The 17,344-nt window shown below is 38.8% G+C and overlaps 1 protein-coding gene across 1 annotated transcript in view; it reads left to right on the top strand.

Moving 5' to 3' along the window:
• LOC113091509 (mucin-2-like) overlaps positions 1–16,772 on the top strand; it is a 58,441-nt gene extending 41,669 nt beyond the window's left edge. Inside the window, exons 7-12 of the mRNA XM_026257081.1 lie at positions 6,154–6,252; positions 6,771–6,955; positions 7,072–7,235; positions 14,411–14,656; positions 15,984–16,146; positions 16,296–16,772. Coding sequence (XP_026112866.1) covers positions 6,154–6,252; positions 6,771–6,955; positions 7,072–7,235; positions 14,411–14,656; positions 15,984–16,146; positions 16,296–16,391 — 953 coding nt within the window. The 3' untranslated portion in view covers positions 16,392–16,772. The remainder of the gene's footprint in view (positions 1–6,153; positions 6,253–6,770; positions 6,956–7,071; positions 7,236–14,410; positions 14,657–15,983; positions 16,147–16,295) is intronic.
• The last annotated feature ends 572 nt before the right edge of the window (positions 16,773–17,344 follow it).

The raw sequence follows: 17,344 nt of genomic DNA, 5'->3' as shown, positions 1-17,344 counted from the left end.
CCAGTTTGTTTTTTATATCGACTATGCATTCCATTAGTTTTTCAAATTGGTGTATTTCACCGGGCCACAAAGAAATATAGAGCTGAGCATCATCAGCATAACAGTGAAAGCTAACACCATGTTTCCTGATGATATCTCCCAAGGGTAACATATAAATCATGAAGAGTAGCGGCCCTAGTACTGAGCCTTGAGGTACTTGTGATCGATATGATACCTCTTCATTCACTGCTACGAATTGATGGTGGTCATATAAGTACGATTTAAACCATGCTAATGCACTTCCATTAATGCCAACAGAGTGATCAAGTCTATGCAAAACAATGGCGTGGTCAATTGTGTCAAATGCAGCACTAAGATCCAATAGAACTAATAGAGGGTGTGACGAGTGGGGCGGGGCCGAGTGCTGTGGGGGGGGGCGAGGCCGGTGAAGTGTTTGAGAAATGAGCGAGACCTGCTTGACACACCGGTCTCGAGTCCCACGGAGGAGATGGAAGGATATAAAACAGGAGTGATGACAGTGAAGGACAAGAGAGGACAGAGCCTGGATTTATTATGGACGCTCGAGGCGGTGGGCTGGAGTGAGTTGCCAGGGATGGGCGAGGTCACTGCCAGCTGCCCGTGATGTGGAGGGGCGGCTGCCGTCCGTGAAGGAGTGGAGGAGTCACTGCCGTTCGCCAGAGAGCCGGAGCCTGCTGCCGTCTGCCATGATGGGGAGGAGCAGGGAACGGGGGACTCCTGCCGGCTGCCCAAAACCGGAGGAGCCGTCGCCGTCCACCGGGCGGTGGAGGAATGTCATGCCATCTGCCGAGGGCCATCCAGTGCCACCGCCAGGCACCGCAGAGGAGATCACCCAGCTGGTGGATGGCCGAGCGGCAGTGCATCTGGGAACCGGAATTGTTTTTTTTTCTCCTCGCTCCCCTATCTCGTCTCTGTCGCTCCTCATCCTTTCATCTCCTTTTCTCTCGCTTCGTCTGTCCTACCCCCAGGCTCCCGCAGGTGACCATGAGCGGTGGGGGGGATAGAGCGCAGTATCGGGAGTACCGCCCCGGCCGGTTCCCGCCTCCTCCTTCCCGATAATTATGGAGTTTTTGTTACAGAGAGATACAACTACGATCAGATGATAAGAGCAGGTCATTTGTAACTCTTAGGAGAGCAGTCTCAGTACTATGATATGATCAAAATCCTGACTGGAAATCCTCACATATACCATATCAGGTGATTGTTTCAAATATTTTAATTACTTGAATTGGCTGTTTCCCACATTGCACATGTAAGCCTGTTAACTAGGGGTGTAACGATTCACTAATTTTATCGATACATCGATTTCAACCCCTGACTATGCATATGCATCAATTTTGAATAATGATTTTAGAATCGTCAATAGCTGATTTTGGACTTTTGGACTAATCAATTTAAAATGCTAAGAATTGATTGAATCACGATTTCTATAGTGAATCAGTGCTTTGAAAATAAATACACATTAAATAACTACAAGCACAAATTAATGGAGACCTTAAACCGTGTTCGTGCCTCGCATGTAGCCTGTCTTTCAAGTGCTCCACTATTACGACCCGAGACTATCACAGGATTGCGCTCATGCTCCGTTCGTCTCACTGACACATTTTTTTGAGCAGCTGTGTGATCTCTCCTTAGGACTAGTGGTCAGTAATGCTAAAGTGAAGTAATTTTACTTTTCTGTAGTTTTTCAATGAATCTCGGCATCTTACCAACAGCATTACCTGCAGTTGAAGGCTGTGTATCTATTGCATTGTCGGAGCAGAAATAAGTGTCTAAAGCATACGCACCGTTCCATTTGAATTATATATGTGTTTTAACAATGTTGTTAAACAGAATGTACGAAGGTTAAAATAACCACAGCATTAACAACCTTAAAATAAGAGTGCAAGGTTTATCTGATAATCAGATGCATGAAAGTTGCATTTGTTGCAAAAAAATAAAAAAAAATAAAAAAACAGACATCAGGCATGTACTATAGCATTTTATGAAAATGAGATGAAGTTTTCACACTGAAAGAGAAGTGATCTCACGCTCATACATGTGCCAGGCTATATCTGCAGCTAAGCTGAATAAAAATAATGAACTAATGAATTATTTAGACAAAAACACAATAAATAAAGTTAATGAATGATTCAGTGCTAATTGACATGATTTACAGTATTTTACACTTTATTCTATTCAGAAAATGTAAACAATTGTTTGTAGTATATAAAACAATCATAAAATTGCCATTAGGAAAAATTATATATTACAAATGATTTATTATTGTCCATCAGTATATTTGATTTATTATAGCAAATTCAAAGTAATAGATAAGAAAGAAAAATACATACCTAAAATTAATGTATTTGGCTGGGAACCAGAATTGGCTACACCCTTGGATGACAAAATGTTAGCCTATGCATGGTACTTTTAAAGCTCTTTTAAAATCTTGGCTTACATTCATGTATATGCCATGTCATGCCATAGCATCATTAAACTAGCATCTAACAATGGACACAATTGTTTTTTTTCCCTCTCTCTCTCTCTCCAACGTATGGTTCTACAATCATAAAGGCTGCTGTGTAATTTGCCCCCTGAGTAACATTTAAAGAATTTAGGGGAAGCATTTAAATAATCCGTTATAATAGAATCAAATCGATTAGAATTGTTCTAAATGTGTAAAAATCTTTCTTGAATTGAAAACCTTTGAATCGCATAACTTAATACCCAAATATTCACAGCCTTACTGTTAACACATTATTTTTTTATGTGAAATAAAAAAAAAACCAAACTAAGTGATCGTCATACTTTAAAAACAGTCTGGTATCACAATTATTCCTTGCCACAAAGCTGATCTACCCAATGACAGTAGTGCTGAAGGCAGAACATCAAAAGGGATGAGAAAATGTACAAAGGCAATCTGTGTTTGCATTTCATAGCAAAATAAACTGAAAGATGACCAAGATTAGAACATGTGCACCATTTTAGTACACTGATGTACTCAATGCACCACAAGTACACGTGCATTCAGGTGACGGAAAATTGAGAAGAATTAAATCACTCAGTGAACAAGGGTACCAATTAACTTTGACCTAGAGTGGTCGGCACTCCTTCCTAGCCAATCCAACAAAAAGAATAATAAAAATAACTTCAAATTTTCACAAATCAATAAAACACAAAAAGAAAGAAAGGAAATAGTCAAATATCACAAATCAATACCCACAAAAAAAAAGTTGATCAAAGAAATACAAATTAACAAAACCACCAATTCAATCACCTACCCATAAACATTACACACACATCCCTCCATAGGATCACACAAACTCACAACCATTAATACTTATTTCTCACGCACACACACTTCCAACAATCAACAAACCCACTCACACAACTTGCATCAGTTTATGAATTCATTCACACAACAATCCATTTGTACCATACAACCCCACAAACACAATCTCCCAGTTGAAACAGTGCGAAGTTGACCAAACGGCCACGCGAACTAAACTCGGGTCTCACAATCTCCAGACGTCAAGTTCACTGGATGCAGACTGGTCAAGCAGGTGGAATTCCTCCATTAAATCAATAGTTTACCCACCTGAATATTAGCAAATCAGCCCTTCCAACGTCATACCACAAATGGATAAACACAGCCCAGGATGCATACCAAATTGTGTGTGGCTCAAAGATCCCCATGCGGGAACAGCCCGGAAAGACGGCGTCTAAGTCTGCAGCAGTCAACACGCTTCCCAACAACTCAGAAACCCTCCTTATTCACTCACGCACCTTATAGCGCACCTGGATCTAAATAGGTGATAACCATGCAGTAAGTAATCAAGTTGTTACCAACATTAACTAGGCAGCTATGCCTGCTACACATGCAAACTCAGAGCAAAAGTTTAAAGTTTTATTTTGAAATCACGATGTACAACAAATTGCATTTAAAATATTTTGATGTATTCTCCTGTGCTGGCATAGGTTTCTAAAAGATTGTTGCGCTGCGTCGTGTATTTAGTGAGAAAAGATTGTTTTTGTTGAATATTTATTGAATATTTATATTGACCTTTAATTTGTAGGAAGTGACATGTCAGACATGTGTCAATTTGCTCACATCTGATTGGTCCAATTTCAGTTTGAGATCTCTTATTAAGAACATAACCTGCCCTGGAGCAGGTTAGCTGTGCAGTGTAAGTTACTATGGCAATGAACATCACTAAAAGCCAGGCCTCTTTCATGGTACCTATAACCCAGGATTTGTGCAAACTGAAACTCTGAGTTTTTTTACTCAAGAAGATGGGTTGGTTCTGAGTTGGTTTCATTGCTATGGTAACTTACCCTACCTACATGGCTACACTGCTCCAGAGCAGGTTTTATGCTGGGTTAGAGATTGCAAACCTAAACTGGACCAATCGAGTGAAGTGACATATATATATATATGATGCAAAGAAGCCATCCCCCTGTATCTCTTGCTCCAGATTAGAGCAGTCTACAGACAAAATTACATGACTTTTGCAGATACTTATTATATTTATATTATAATATAATACTGTGGAAGTCAATGGGAACCACCAACTGTTTAATTACCAGCAATCTAAACTGACAGTCACCACTGATAAGATACTACTAATTATTGTAGAAACGTAATTTTTTGTAAAGCTGTTTTGCAATGATTAGTATCGTAAAAAATATATATATACAAATAAACGACATGAGGGTGAGTACATGATGACAGATATTTTGTGGGTGATTTATCCCTTTAACTCAGACACCTTGTCCAAATAACCACACTTTAAGTCTTGGCCACTTATGTCTCCTCGCGACAAGAAGTAAGTGCGCAAGACTATCCCAGGTCTTAAAAATGGCAAAGCGCAGTGCCCTTAATGCACATTAAATTACTTTCTTGTTATCTCGAATACCGCTCCGGAGTGGTATTCAAGGCTCAATTGATCCCATCATGCATCATGTTGTGGAAATACTAAAAGACTTTTGCCCAAGATCTCGCGAGAGGTCACCAAAACCTTTCCAATATATGTTAAATATAAATAATTATTACATATAATTTGGTTGTAAAACAAAGAGTTTTATTGATACAAATGAGTAGTGGTGATAGTTTTGTACAACATTTGCAACTGCAAATCTGTTATAGGGACTACTAACAGACATTTAGAAGTTGATTTTAAAATGCAAAGTATTGAAAATAAAAATAATGCTCTGTAAACACTTTCATTTTTACAACACTATCATTGTGTCCCATTAGATAATGAAAAGGTCTACACACACTTGTGGTCTTCATGCAAACACTTGAACCAAATACAGGAAATACATAATATAAGTAGTCAAGTGCAAAGACGGTGATCCGGATGGTGGATCAGCACCTAGAAAGGACCTCTACTGCCCTGAAAGACAGCGGAGACCAGGACAACTAGAGCCCCAGAAACAGATCCCCTGTAAAGACCTTGTCTCAGAGGAGCACCAGGACAAGGCCACAGGAAACGGATGATTCTTCTGCACAATCTGACTTTGCTGCAGCCGGGAATTGAACTACTGGTTTTGTCTGGTCAGAGGAGAACTGGCCCCCCAACTGAGCCTGGTTTCTCCAAAGGTTTTTTCTCCATTCTGTCACCGATGGAGTTTAGGTTCCTTGCCGCTGTCACCTCTGGCTTGCTTAGTTGGGGTCACTTCATCTACAGCGATATCGTTGACTTGATTGCAAATAAAAACAGACACTATTTCAACTGAACAGAGATGACATTACTGAATTCAATGATGAACTGCCTTTAACTATCATTTTGCATTATTGACACACTGTTTTCCAAATGAATGTTGTTCAGTGCTTTGACGCAATGTATTTTGTTTAAAGCGCTATATAAATAAAGGTGACTTGACTTGACTTGCGGCTTTTTGGACAAGGAATGAGTCAGTCAACTCAGGATCAGTCTACTCAGAGTTGATTGAACTAACTAATTTAAAGAGGCCCCAGATATGTTTTATAGTGGGTTTTGGTTCTTTTGTTGTTGTAGGGCTCTAAAGAGCTTTGAAATAATGCCAATCATTTTGCAAAGTGATTTAGAACAATAATGTGGTCTAGACCTGCCTGAAACTACTTTAGCCATGTGTTTTTTTGTGCATTGATCATCTTTTTTTTTGTTTCAGGTTGTAATACTTGCACTGAATATGAGACTTGCCAGAAGAGAGGTGGTGTCTATGGCTGTGGTTGCTTGCAAGGACAAATACCAAATCCTGAAAACTTTGGTAAGTGCTCTCACATTTGGTGTGCATTCATACATTTTTCTAAAGCAAAATTATTTTTGTCAGTAAAGTTGTTTGTGAGGATATATATTTAAACATTTAGATCTGGTTCATGATTCTGACTGGCTAAAGGCCTTTCTCAGCCATGCAATGTTCTACTAATATCATATGGAATCCGTTTCATAAAATGTATTGCTCTGCTGGATCTATACTGGCAGCATTTTTCACAGCGTCAATAGTAGATACAGATACTACTGTTATTGTGTTTAGACCTCAGTTATGCCATTTATGTGTAAACAGTGCCTTTTTCAAAAAAATTTAAATATTTTTGGAGATCCAGGTTGTCGGCGACTTTTCAACGTTCATGTAGTAATGCGATGTGACTCAATATTAGCATGTCTGTGATTGCTTCCAATGGTGTGTGGCATATAGAGCAGCTGTGCTGATATAGAGCCATATCACACTCCCATTCAAGAGATTTTGCTTATGTACGTATATCTTTGAAATCCTTATCTGCTCAGATGCTCTGGAAACTTGTGCCAGCAGCACTGGCTTCATATCTCTATCCCGCTGCCAGCTCTTTGAATCTGGTTTTCGTCCTGAGAACCTGCACCTAAATGACCCAAACTGCAAAGGAAGCCTGGAGAATGGCAGACTTCTGTTTTATTTTGACAATGAAGGTCACATATGTGGTACCACTCTGACGGTAATGATCCTTCCATTTGTTTCATCACTAGAGCTACTAATGCGATACCAATCCAAAGATATGCATAATGATTAGTAAGTTGTCCTAAAGCTTGACATCTCTTCACCTCCCCATAGAGCAACAGGACTCACTTCATCTACCAAAACTCCATTCAGTCTAACCTGAGGAACGCTGACCAGAGCATCATTACAAGAGAGATATGGATGAACATGACATTTTCTTGTGCATACCCTCTGATCCAGACCCTATCTATGCCCATGGGTGTCCAGGTCGAAGGCGGGTAAGGTTACTCAGTATATTTTGCTTGTTTGGGAAGTGTTGACTAAGTTGTACACCTGATTCTCATTTTGTTGATTTATTATGTGTTTCACATTGTTACCAGTCAGAGTAGCAGGACTGCTTTGTTTCTTTGAGTTTTTTCAATAAATTAACTACTTCTGTGAATATTAAGCTTATATTCATTCAATATATTCATTTCTTCAACTCTGAGAGTGAGACAGAAAAACAGACTTGATAAATTAATCTAGCTGCAGTAATGATCCTCCTCTTCTAACAGAGGGGTCTGTCCTTTGATGAACGCACACAGGCTTTTGAATCTGCAACACCACGCTATTCTCTCCATGATTTTCCCGGGCAGTTTTGAATCCATGTCATACATAATATGGATTTTTTTTTTTTTGACAAAAAAAAAAAGAAAAGAAAAGAAAAGAAAACCAGACAGACAGACCAAAGGACATCAGGCAAAATCATCATAGATTAACAGAAGTGCTCAACATCATGTAAAAAGAAAAGAATGGGGGCAAAAATAAATGAATGTATAAATAAATAAAGGCATATACATCTCAGTTTGTATTCAGATAAGATGCTTCACATTTCTTTCGGGCATGTCTCAGAGAGAAAGTCAGATGTTCCATAACATAAATTTCGTTAACTATTTCTATCCATTCAGCAATTGTCTGGTAATCTTTAATTAGCCATTTCCTAGTTATTGCTTTCTTGCTGCCTGCTAAAAGTATTTGTAACAGATATCTATCTGTCTTTCTCAGCCCTGTTGGTAGATTTCCTAAATATATAACACTGAAATTAAACTCGAGCTCTGAGCCGAATATTGACCTAATTGCCTTCACCAACTCTATCCAATACAAATAAATAATAGTACATTCTCAAAAGATATGGAAGTGACCAGCAGACATATTACCACACATTTTCCAACACTGACAATGTTCAAGATTGTTACTCTGTGTCTTTTATTAGGGGTTATAAAGAATCTTAGTGTTTTTCCAGGTGAATTCCCTCCACAAACCTGAGATATAAGTCGTAGATTGTATCCTGCATATATTCGACCAGTCATCTTGGCTCATCTTTATGTTAGCTTCTTTCTCTCACCTCTTTTTTTACACACACTTTTGAAAGTATCCTGTCTAACTGTAGACATTCAGTCGAAGTATCTGAAAAAATCTTTCTTCCCTAAAATGTAAGTATCCATGAGTTTTTTGGAAGTATCCAAACCATCAGTGTTATATTATACAGTACGAAGTCATAACTGAATTAGTCCAGTGTTTGAATCTACCGTCCCGTCCAGCTGGTGCAAATTCTGTATCATACTTCACCCAACGTAATATTCGTACATTCCTTATTTCAGTAGTTTGTGCGTGTTAAGAGGGACTGCCATCCAATTACTTAATTTTTTCAGATGCTTTTTCAGGAGAATTTTTTCACCCAGTATAGATTGGAGAGGTATGTTTATTTGACTGTGCTCTAGGTCATTCCATTTTGCATCACACACAGGGTCAAACCAACAGACCAGAGAACGTAACTGTGCTGCTCTATAATAATCCTCCAAGCATGGTCCATAACATACCACCTTTGTCCTTGGGGAGTTGTAATATTTGAAATCTAATCCTTTGGTTTTGTTTTCCCAAAATAAAAGATGAGAGAGTTCTATTCCAATCACTGAATTAATTGCCTGGAAGGCACTTCAACAGGCAAGGATTGAAAAAGCAGCCTGGGTAGTATATTCATCTTTACAGCGTCTATTCTGTTGTACATATTGTCTTATACTTTTTTTTTTTTTTTTTTTTGTGGCACTCACCCTCTGCCATGGTGCTCCCATTTCTAGATAGACATAACTGATTAATTTTGTTCGGGGGAAGAAATAAAAGCCCGCCCACACTGACAATTGATTGGTTGATTTGCAGAAACAGGCCAATCAGGATGCTCTCTGTCTGACATGCGCTTCGCAGACACGCACATTAGCACACACTCAAGGTCTCTCGCTCCCTCTCCCTCTCTGCCGTGCGCGCGCTACACGGTTTGAAACACAGTATCTGTTTCGCATGCGCTTTTGCTTGCTCGGTCTAGATTCCGGGAGATTTTAACTCATTTGCGGGTCTCAGGGAGCCGCTTTCAATATGCGGGGTCTGTATTGGTCTATAGGAGCTGCAGTCTGAGTTGTTTTTACCCATTTTAGAAATAACTGAGATTACTGCTTGTCTCCAGGACAACAGGGTCTTGCCACCTCCCAGAACAGTTAAAACAATCCCTTAGCATTAGTGTTATTGTTTCCGTGATGGTCTTGTGCCATTTTGATGGGTAACCATCTGTTTGATATTGCCTTGTTTATCTCATCATCTGTTATCTCCTGAGTTATTATTTTGTTTTGCTCTGTCCCTATAGATGGTAAGTCCAAAGATATTAGAAAGGATGATAAGACAGTTGACTCAGTTGTTCGAGGCTGAGCATATCATTTTGTTTAGTACGTTTCAAAGGCATTTTGTATGTCTTCCAAATTATGATACATCTCATTGGTCCTGGGGTCCCTCACTTTATGTATAAACCTCTCAGCCTGTTTCAGTATTCTCAATGCAAGTAGTTTTTATGGACTAAGGGCCATTTTTATAGAAATGTTGTTTAATAAGTTTAGCTCTCTTCTCTGCTTGATTTTCATATAGGTTGTTTAAGTCTACATTATGTCATTTAGAATACTGGTGTCATTGTACTCCATATGTTTACTTTCTAGTGATTAAAATTTTTCAATTCTTTAGTCTTTAATCTGTCTCTCTTTTTCCTTTTTCTTATGGGCCGACCACATCATGCGTTTACCTCTAATAACAGCTTTTGCAGCATCCCATAATGTGCTAGAAGACACTGCTCGACTGTCATAAAGTCATATAATCTTTAAATTCTCATTCAGAAGGCTAGTGTAAAAGGGTTAGTTCACCCAAAAATGATAAATGTCATTAATGACTCACCCACATGTCGTTCCAAACCCCTAAAGACCATCTTTGTTTATCTTTGAAACAAAGTTTAGTCCAAGAGCTTTCTGTCCCTCCATTGAAAATGTATGTACAGCAGGGCCGGCCCGCGGCATAGGCGCTATAGGGAAATGCTAAGGGCGCCACTCATCCATAGGGGCGACAGAATGAGTGAACGAGTGAAATTATTATTATTTTTTTTTACATATTTTTTTTAAATATTAGGCTACTACTTAAAAACGATTAATTCGAAATACTACCAAATAAAGCAAAAAAAAAAAAAAGTCCGGCTCTTCAATCTTCCCCCGCCCATCGAGTGTTTGAAGTGAGTCACAAACAGAGCGCGTGCACGATCAGTTGTTGGTAATTTGTTGTGTAGCGTGCCCGACGCCACATCCAATGTAGACAGTACTGCTTTTGTTAACACACAGCTCGTAGAAACGGGCCTGGCAGCTATAATGACACATTATAAATGAGCATAGTCTGCAATAGATACAGTGCCAAAAAGAAGAGAAGAGGATAAAGACCGAGGTAAAGAGATGTAGTGAAAGAACAATTTATTGCATAGGAGTAAGATACTATAATTTCATGGCAGTTATTTTTACCTTAAACTTAATGTTAGCAGTTGTTCTGAGTTCTGAGTCCCCAGACTGTGATTTTGTACAATCATGTCAGTTTTAAGACGCATTTTTTAATTAATGTTTTACTCTACAGTTGTGCAGTTTTGGGGGGATACAGTACAGGCCAAAAGTTTGGAAACATTACTATTTTTAATGTTTTTGAAAGAAGTTTCTTCTGCTCATCAAGCCTGCATTTATTTGATCAAAAATACAGAAAAAATGTAATATTGTGATATATTATTACAATTTAAAATAATTTGTTTTCAATTTATTATACTTTAAATTGTCATTTATTTCTGTGATGCAAAGCTGAATTTTCAGCATCATTACTCCATTCTTCAGTTTCACATGTGACATCCAGTCTATCACATGATCCTTTAGAAATCATTCTAATATGATGATTTATTATGAGTATATATGCTAAATCATGAACACAATGACAGGGTGAAGAAATGGGCTGTGATGTATGGGGCGCCAGGTAAAATCTTGCCTAGGGCAGCAAATTGGTCACGGCCGGCCCTGATGTACAGTATACTGTCCATGTCCAGAAAGGTAATAAAAACATCTTCAAAGTAGTCCATGTGACATCAGAGGGTCAGTTAGAATTTGTTGAAGCATCGAAAATACATTTTTGTCCCAAAATAAAAAAAAAATTACGACTTTATTCAGCATTGTCTTCTTTTCCGGGTCTGTTGTGAGCACGTTATCTTTGTTATTTGGTGCACCAGAAAACACATCAGCAGTGTCATACATAAGCACCATCGTGAACGCACTCACAATAGACCTGGAAGAGAAGATGATGCTGAATAAAGTTGTAATTTTTGTTATTTTTGGACTAAAATTTATTTTCGATGCTTCAACTAATTCTTACTGACCCTCTGATGTCACCCTTATATATAATGTATTATACATACGAGCTTCATAGAAAGTGTTAACGTTTTTTTTTTTACATAGCGCGCTTCAGGTCTTATATTTTTCTATAATTAAGGTTCTATTTTAGGAGTCCAGGGATGGCTGTAGCTGGATGTTCCAGTCTCCCCTACAAATCAATACACCTGATGTTTCCGTAGAGATCATATTAAAAACTTTCTTGATCAGCTGTTTATCATGTCCTGGTGGTCTATAGACATTCATTAATGTAACTTTTTTGTGGTCGATAAAGCTTTTGAACATTACATATCACCCTTCTTTGTCAGTAATTTGTGAGGAAAACTGGAAATTTACATTATTTGAAATTAGGATCCCACTTTATATTAACTGTCCCTAATGGTTGCACTTTATTTTACAGTAAGTGTACTTACATGTACTTATAGTGTACTTACAGTGTATTTATCTAAGAAAGTTCTGGTAATACAAGGTAACTACATGGGGTAGGGTTAGGTTTAGGGTTAGTACCTAGTTATTACATAGTTATTGTAATTACTATAATAAGTACATAGTATCTACATGAGGAACAGGACTGTAAAATAAAGTGCTACCTCCCTAATACCTGTGTACATATTATGTAACCACAGTGTAAATACACATTGGTACATAGTATCTACAGCTGATATATTTAATTAACTTCACACATTTAACAACCCTCAGGATGGTTTGTTTAAGTACAAGTGTAACAGGACATTGGTAACAACACTTTTCACTTCACTAAGTACTCGTGCAACAGGAATTATATAATTACTTTTTGAAACAATGATATGTATAAGAGTAATTGCAACCATTTGATCTGGGGGGTGGAGATGAGTAGGTTTAGGGGTGTAAATGGGATCCAGGGGGTGGAGATGGGTAGGTCTAGGGGTGGAAATGGGATCTAGGGGTTGGAGATGGGTAGGTTTAGGGGTGAAAATGGAATCCCGGGGGTGGAGAAGGGTAGGTTTAGGGGTGAAAATGGAATCCCGGGGGTGGAGAAGGGTAGGTTTAGGGGTGGAAATGGGATCCCGGGGGTGGAGAAGGGTAGGTTTAGGGGTGGAAATGGGATCCAGGGGTTGAGATGGGTAGGTTTCAGGGGTGGAAATGGGATCCCGGGGGTGGAGAAGGGTAGGTTTAGGGGTGGAAATGGGATCCCGGGGGTGGAGAAGGGTAGGTTTAGGGGTGGAAATGGGATCCAGGGGTTGAGATGGGTAGGTTTGTAATACCAGTGTACTTACATGGTAATTCCTCAGGCAATATATTGTATTGCAATCCTTGTATCCTGATAGAAATCATATTGCCAGAATCTTGGCAATACACAGCCCTAGTTAGCACCTTGCAGTGGTTTGGATCCAAGGGATCGGTGACAGCATTGTATAGCGAGTGTGACATCGGGGAGGGACAGCTCCACTTTAATAAACGTCTCTAAGAACTCCTGTACATTGTCTACCTTGGCTCCCTCTGGGATCCCATGGATGTGTATGTTGTTTTTGCATGAATGCGACTCCCAAGTCTGTCAGCCGAGATTGTAATTTGTCTTGGAGCTCCAAAGTCGACATAAAAGTAGAATGTAAATGGAGTACAACCCAGCATCTTCTTCCAAGGCTGACGTGTCCCTTATTGGTCAAGGAGGTCATTTTGGAACTCCCTGCCTGCCCTGCTTCAGCCAAGAAGGCCATTGGGTAAACCTGATTGTTGTTTCCGAGTTGTTTGGCACTGTCTTCTCTGGTTCCTTCCAGCCCTTTAGCTCCTCTTGAGCTGTCTGCACCTAGTATCCTGGATCTGCCTGAGAGTTTCAATCATCTCTCTCCACCTATAACTTCCAAGCCTGTAACTCAACCTTAGACCATTAACCAGTCGTCTCAACCATGGTTATTCATTCCCTTGGCTCCATCTGGGACTGTCATCACTATGACTTAAGCAGACTTCCTCTTCCCTCCTGAGTTTCAGTATCAGCCGGTATCTATCTCATGGGTTCTGTCTGGTCTCTACCGCCACCAGCACTGCCTCAGTCGACCACCTGGTTCTACCTAGCAAGGCTCCACCATAATTCTTCCCTCTTTCAACTCCACTGTGGGACTTCATCCTGATTCTCCTTCTGGGGGTTACTCCCTGGCTCCTCCCACCTCCATCTCTGCTCTGGTTATGCCTGCCATGTGTCCTTGGTTACTCCAACCTTTGTCTCTGCCTTGGCACCTCCATCCATCAGTAGGGTCTGTTCTGCCTGTACCACATCCTCTGTCTAAGCCCCTTCATATTTCCTTATGTTCGACTGTTGTTTTTGATGTTGTAAGGAACTAAGGGACAGTTTATTTTTTTCTGTTTTAGTTTGAGTGGGTTTGGCATTTTTGTGTGTTTTTAATCTGTTTCCTTGGTTTTTCATTGATTAGTTCATATTTTGCAAATTTGTATGGACTGCATTCACTTCCTAATACATGAGGGATACTACTTATCTATAAAAACTAAATCAAATTACTCATTTAGGACTTTCCAGAGAATTTCTATTTAAAGCAAAAATGGTTATGAGTCTTGGAAAAGATTACAGTGGTTACAAAGCAAGTTTGCAACCTTAGTAAGATTCAGGCTGAGAATTGAATGGCTAGTGGTTTGAGTCTCATAACCAGTACATTCAAGTTTATTCATGTTTGCTGATAGTTTATTTTTTCTGCCCACAGTTTGAAAAGTGAGGAACTTCCTGCTGGCCAGGGCACATACCAGATCCGGATGATTCCCTACCATGATGCACAATTTACTAGCCCATATGATGGACGGGTACAAGTTGAGGTGAACCAGCAGATGTATGTGGCTGTGGATGTGGAAGGAGTGGATAGAAATCAAATTGCAACTGTTCTGGACAACTGCTGGGCCACACCTGTTAATGATTCGGACTATCATATTCGCTGGAATCTAATTATTAGAGAGTGAGTGACAATGTTTAAATGGTTAAATTACAAAATTTGTTGTATTCTCAGAATGTGAATACTACAAAACTGGCTAACACTTTAGAATAATGGACCATTATTAGAAGGAGCTATGCAGGAAGTAATGCAGTACAAACAAGTAGTACTACATTAAAAGCCCTTGGACACTATGAAATTTTTGCACGGTAAAAAATAAATACAATCTTATGTTGTGTCAGTCACACTTACACACTGCCTCTGAAACTTTCATCTGTCATAAAAAAATTCAGATCGGGTTCGATTTTCTGCAATTATTTGCATCCGTAGTAAGCATTATGAGAGATGTTTTGACAATTCAGAGCCACCATACAAACGAACGCCAAAATATATATAGGTCCTTGCACACAAAGTTCATGGAAATTGGGTGGCTCCAGTGTAGTTAGCAAAGCATCAAACTGACAAAACTCTCCTTGGATTGGATGATGGATCCACTATTTCCTGTTTCTTTTTCTCCTTTAAAGAAGAGAGGAGAACAAAATCATCCTCACTGCATGAAGACTCCATTTTGTATTGTTTTACGAATTTTTTCGCAACAGATTAATATGCTTCAGACTCTGTGTGCAACGTTTCTGTGCATGACAAATGTTTAGGATGTTAAAAATGCTGAAAAAAAAGGATACGCAAATTTGGGACTCAGGGTGGCTGGGCAAATATATCAATGCATCGTGAATCGAGAAATGTTTCAGGATTGATTCTGAGATTAGTTGTGAACACTGCATGCATTAGAAACAGCCATACTCTGCTTGTTTACTAAGCTCATGTCAAAATCTAAGTGCCGAATCAATTCCAGAGGAAAAGCGATGCATTCTGAAAACCTATTTTTGCATTCTGCATCGATTTATCGTGTCAGCCCTTCTTAACATTGTCCAATTTAAGACACAATATTGTTGTTATCAGAAATTAATTGGTAATTCTGTGTAATGCCTCATAACTGGTCAATGTTAGATAATTACTAAAGTAGATTAGCCTCATGAAGAACTATTTTTGATGACATAATAGGAACCATCTCAGTCCTAAATTCACTATTATTTAATGATTAGTTGATTCTTTTTCCAAAGAGTTAACAGTAGGAACTGTTAACGTAGTACTACGTACAGTCTCTCATTAATGGGTTACTATGCAGGAAGTAATGCAGAACAAATTATTCTAAAGTGTTACTAAAAAATACTTTACACTAAGTTCATACCTAGAAATGGCCCTGATGACCAAACATTAAGACAATAAAATCTTACCATGGTCTAGTTTTCCTGTCATCGCCTTCCTTTCTAAAACTCTCCTCCCTTCCTAGATGCCAGAATCCTGATGATGGCACAGTGGAGGTTCTTCAGAATGGCAATGGCACAACAAGCTATTTCTCCTTCAGAATGTTCACTTTCTCAGGAATTTCTGACCGCATCTTCCTGCACTGTCAGGTTCATCTTTGCCTTGTACAGAATGGCAGATGTGCACTGGTAAGTTAGGACAGTAAAGTTCAACTGGATTGCTTTGGCAGTAGTTTATTTTATGGAGACTCTTTCTAAAAGAAAACATTCAAACAAACTTTGCATTGTAGAAAGCATGTATTTAATGATAAAATAATTTTCTTGTCTGTCATCTTTAGTCATGCAACCCTGGAAATAGACATAGAAGGCACAGATCTTTGGACTTCTACCACTCTGCAGCAATCACCATGGGTCTCAGTAAACCTGATGAATGAAAGATCATGAATTTAAAATTCAAATTAAGTAATGAATAGGAAGAACAAATATCTCTCTAATCACTCCCTATATACATGCATTGATTTATTGTTATAGACTAGGGATGTCCAAACTCGGTCCTGGAGGCTGCTGTCCTGCAGAGTTCAGTGTCATCCAGCTCCAAAACCATCTGTCTGGAAGTTTCTTGTATGCATAGTAAGACCTTGATTAGTTGGTTCAGGTGTATTTAATTGGGGCTGGAGCTAAACTCTGCAGGACAGTGGCCCTCCAGGATCGAGTTTGAATACCCCATTTATAGAGGAAGTCAAAACAGTATATACAATACTTAATTATTTTAGAGTGTTGGGTGGATTTGATTAACAATTACTATCAATGGAAGCTGTCTCTTTTTCTTTGTTCAAAAAGTAATCTTGGAGCACAATTTAACAGACTAACCTTTAATAAAAATGCATGGCAATGGAAGAGATTTGAAGTTTTGATTTCACATTTAGATTGAATACATATTTAATAAGTACTACTTACAAAGTACATAATGGCAGAAAATAAAATGTCACTCAGAGATAACACATAACGTGCCACTGGTAGTTTAGACAAAATAACTAAAAAGTTAAAGTCACACCAAACATGACATTACAAGAGCACATCAAATGAACATAAATGTTAGACTAGAAAAGATTACATGACGGAAGAACCAAGAGAAGTTACACAGTTAAGTTATTTTTTAATATAACTGATTGTGTTTGTCTGAATGAAGACGGTCATATATAGCTAGGATGGCTAATTATTTTTATTTTTGTGTGAAGAATCCCTTTAATGTTTATTTTGAGTCCTGATAAGGAGACAACAAGCACATAAGACTTTGTGTCTGCATCTTATATTTATCAAGCAGTAAAAAAGCCTCTTCCAGCACCCAAAACAAGAGCTCTGTGGACAAAAGTCTGAATGCAGGACT

Source organism: Carassius auratus, unplaced genomic scaffold, assembly GCF_003368295.1.
Source record: "Carassius auratus strain Wakin unplaced genomic scaffold, ASM336829v1 scaf_tig00214205, whole genome shotgun sequence".
In the NCBI taxonomy this organism is placed as follows: Eukaryota; Metazoa; Chordata; class Actinopteri; order Cypriniformes; family Cyprinidae; genus Carassius; species Carassius auratus.
This window is presented reverse-complemented; position numbering and strand designations above follow the sequence as displayed.